At 37.5% G+C, this 3,333-nt stretch overlaps 1 protein-coding gene across 1 annotated transcript; it reads right to left on the minus strand.

Moving 5' to 3' along the window:
* LOC113092475 (uncharacterized) lies at nucleotides 1-2,880 on the minus strand. The gene is made up of 2 exons (XM_026258079.1): nucleotides 2,104-2,880; nucleotides 1-1,677 (listed from the first exon to the last, which is right to left on the minus strand). Exons 1-2 carry the CDS (start codon nucleotides 2,452-2,454, stop codon nucleotides 1,360-1,362), a joined length of 669 nt encoding a protein of 222 aa, XP_026113864.1. The 5' UTR covers nucleotides 2,455-2,880; the 3' UTR covers nucleotides 1-1,359.
* Nucleotides 2,881-3,333: the final 453 nt, after the last annotated feature.

Below are 3,333 nucleotides of genomic sequence, written 5' to 3' on the forward strand. Positions count from 1 at the left end.
AAAAAAAAAAAAAGGTGCACAATTCTAAATTATTTAAATGTACTTTAACCTACATTAAAACAAAGTGCATGAAGTTCAAAACTTCACAGCAGCCAACTAAAAAAAGTTTGTTTTATTACTTTGGAGGTTTCTCTCCTTTTTTTGGCAGAGACTGGGGTAGCTTTTGACACTGTGGGCAATACCATTTTCCCTTTGGTGCAATCTTAACATTAATGCATGAGTAATGAAACCACTTAATATGACATTTTGCATTATCACATAGAATCATCTTTCCAAACTCAACCTGGCCACAGAAACACCAGGTGTTTTCTTGGTCACTGGCACTTGCAGCACAATCAGAGCCATGTGATTCAGATGAGGTAAATTTTCCAGGTTGTGATGACACAGTGGCCATGGTAGAAGAAAGCCTTGTGTAAAACTTGCCAACTAACTCTGGCATAATGGCTGTGTCAAAAATTTTCTTGCTTTTCTGGCATATCATACCCCAGAACTCTTCATCAAATAAAATTTGCTCAACATGCAAATCCTTTTCGGTCCAAACCACAAAATAGGCAGATTCCAGTCTGCACACCCCAAGTTGAGTTTGCACCTGGTAGAAATACTGGTGGTTTCGGTTAAGTGTCAGTTTCCCTTCACTGTCCTTCTCCAAGTAAGATACACTCTCTAACTTGTCACTTTTCACGCAAATGGACATTTCACTTCAATTACACTAACACCACAACAATCACAAGAAACAAAGCCATCAGGAGAAGCACCCAAGAATGGCACACTTGGATTTATGAAGAAACCTGTGTCGTGTACTTTAACATTTTCATGAGATTCCTTATGTACATCTATAAACATGTCACGTGCTAATTTCTCATGATTACATCCCCAGGTAGTGGTTTTTGATGTGAATTTGTATGACTCAGGATAGCACACACTTTTGATAAAGCTTTGTGATGGTTGTTTTGGATCAGTGCAACATGCAGTTTTCATTTTAGATGCTGTAATTCGACCAGCACGAAATCGAAACCACAGTTTAGAGGAGGCTTGATCCCTTGTAGCGGCCTCAACTGCCTTTTCTTGCTCCTCTGATACTGAAATGTCAACATCTTTGCACATGGACAACAGATCACTATAGTCCTCATGAACTGCTTCATCCTTTCTCAATTCAGTCAACACAGGAGGGAAGTTTTCTCCAATCACTTTGGGGACAAAACTGTCAGAGTAAGGTTCAATCAGGGACAAAATAGCAGACTTTGATCCAGTTGCACTAAGAGCACTGAATAATGATGACAGTTCATCACTGGTTGGTGGTTGTGTTTTCCTAACTGTATCAGTAGAAATATCACTAGCACTTTGTTCATCAAGTGACTGTCAATGAGCAGCATAATTCATCTTGCCAGCTTTTACTTGAGATCTCTTTGTCACAGTGAAGTCAATCTTCTGGCATTCCCTGTATTCCACCTTTGACAGTGCAGTAGGAAACAGCCAATATGCCTTTTCTTGCGTCACTGTCGTTGAATCCCTCAACTTCACTGTTTCTTCAATGAGAAACAATAATGCAGCAACATGTGTGCATGTCTCTCCGAGGCCAGCCATACATGTGCAGTGGGCTCCAAGTACACGACCAGACTTTTCAGCGATTATCCAGGGTTTGAGGGGTGTTTCTCGGATTGATTGAGAATGGAGTACCTGAATAAAAGACAAGAAAACCAAATATAAGACTCTAAGAATAACAAAATAGTTTCTCACCACTAATTAAAAAAAAATAAACAAATAACATGTAGGCTTATCTGCATCACTGATTCACAGTTTGAGGCCCCAGGTGTCTTTAACTGAAGGGTAGGCACATATAAGCTTGATAGCTTCAGCCTACTCTTTTTCAATCTAATTAATAGTGTGTGGTTTTTTGGGGTGTCAGATTGTACATGTGCATTTATATGATAGAATAAAATACTATGAAACTAACTCAGATAGTGTACAGTGTAGATAGCAAACTGGGAGTCTTTGAAATGAAAAAAAAACCATGATTGAGAGTCACTTGGCTACAGCTTGAGTATCGCAATGATATCATACAGTTAAGTATAGGTTGATTAAAGACGTTATTGCATTACTTACTTTGGCCTTCACAATACAATGGTCGTTGATAACTTGGTACTGCGTCTCCCTCACCCATCCACACACCATCTGGTTATAAGCCTCCAAACCCTTGTAAGATTTAAGGTCTTCCGCTGTGTATGGGCTCGGCGAGAAAACCAGGTAGTTGACTATATCGGGATATGCAACTGAAGGAAGAATCACCGGGTCGTCACGGATCCAAGAAGAGGGAGCTAACTCGTAGGGATCTGCACCGCCAATAAATCGTAATTTCTCGAAATATCGTGCCTTTTCTTGTGGTCCAAGTCCTTCCCTATATGCCTTTGGGCCATCTTGGGCACGTTTTGTTGAACTTTTCGGTTTATTAGACATGGCTACATTCACTTAAAGTATCCAAAGCGCACTGTACTACATTGTACTCCGTTAAGTTTTTTACACCGAGTACCTCCACAATGGCCGCGCATCCGGGTTACCGCCCAGAACGTGACGTCAGTGAAATCCCTCTATAAAAGATTCATAACTGCATCCTCAGAAATCATGCACTGTGTGAACTCCAGCACAGACGCGCGTTTACATTGTGTTGCGTGTTTTCGTATGTGGTTACGGTTACTTACAGTGCTGGAGAAATGAGCTGCGTCATATGAAAGTTTTAGATCCAGTCTACACCGGAGTTGCTCCCTCCCGTCAGTTTAGTGTTCTGTATGCGACTCAAGTTTGCTCTCCACCCAAATTTAAAAGCTGCTGGCGGTTAATTAAGATATGAAGGCCTCCTATGCTCATTTTAACCGGTAAGGTAAGAATTTAGACCAATTAATACAATGTTTTTATGTATTTATTTTCATCTATTTTAAAAGGTGTATGTATATATATATATATATATATATATATATATATATATATATATATTTTTTTTTTTTTTTTTTTTTGTGGTTAGAAAAATACAACATTAGTCGCCTATTTCATTGAGAAAAGTCATAATGCCGATGCGAATTACAAACATAATACATTTAGTCATTTATATATATATATATATATATATATATATATATATATATATATATATATATATATTTTTTTTTTTTTTTTTTTTTAAAGAGTAGAATTAGAATAGTGAGTGCTAAAGTTAGAGGGTCAAATAAATATATGATTAATAATAATAATAATAATAATAATAAACAATGTAAACATAGGCTATTTAAGTTCCCCTCGCTACACAACAAATCATTTAGAAAATATAAATAAAAGATATAA

Source organism: Carassius auratus, unplaced genomic scaffold (genome assembly GCF_003368295.1).
Source record: "Carassius auratus strain Wakin unplaced genomic scaffold, ASM336829v1 scaf_tig00214600, whole genome shotgun sequence".
Taxonomy (NCBI): domain Eukaryota; kingdom Metazoa; phylum Chordata; class Actinopteri; order Cypriniformes; family Cyprinidae; genus Carassius; species Carassius auratus.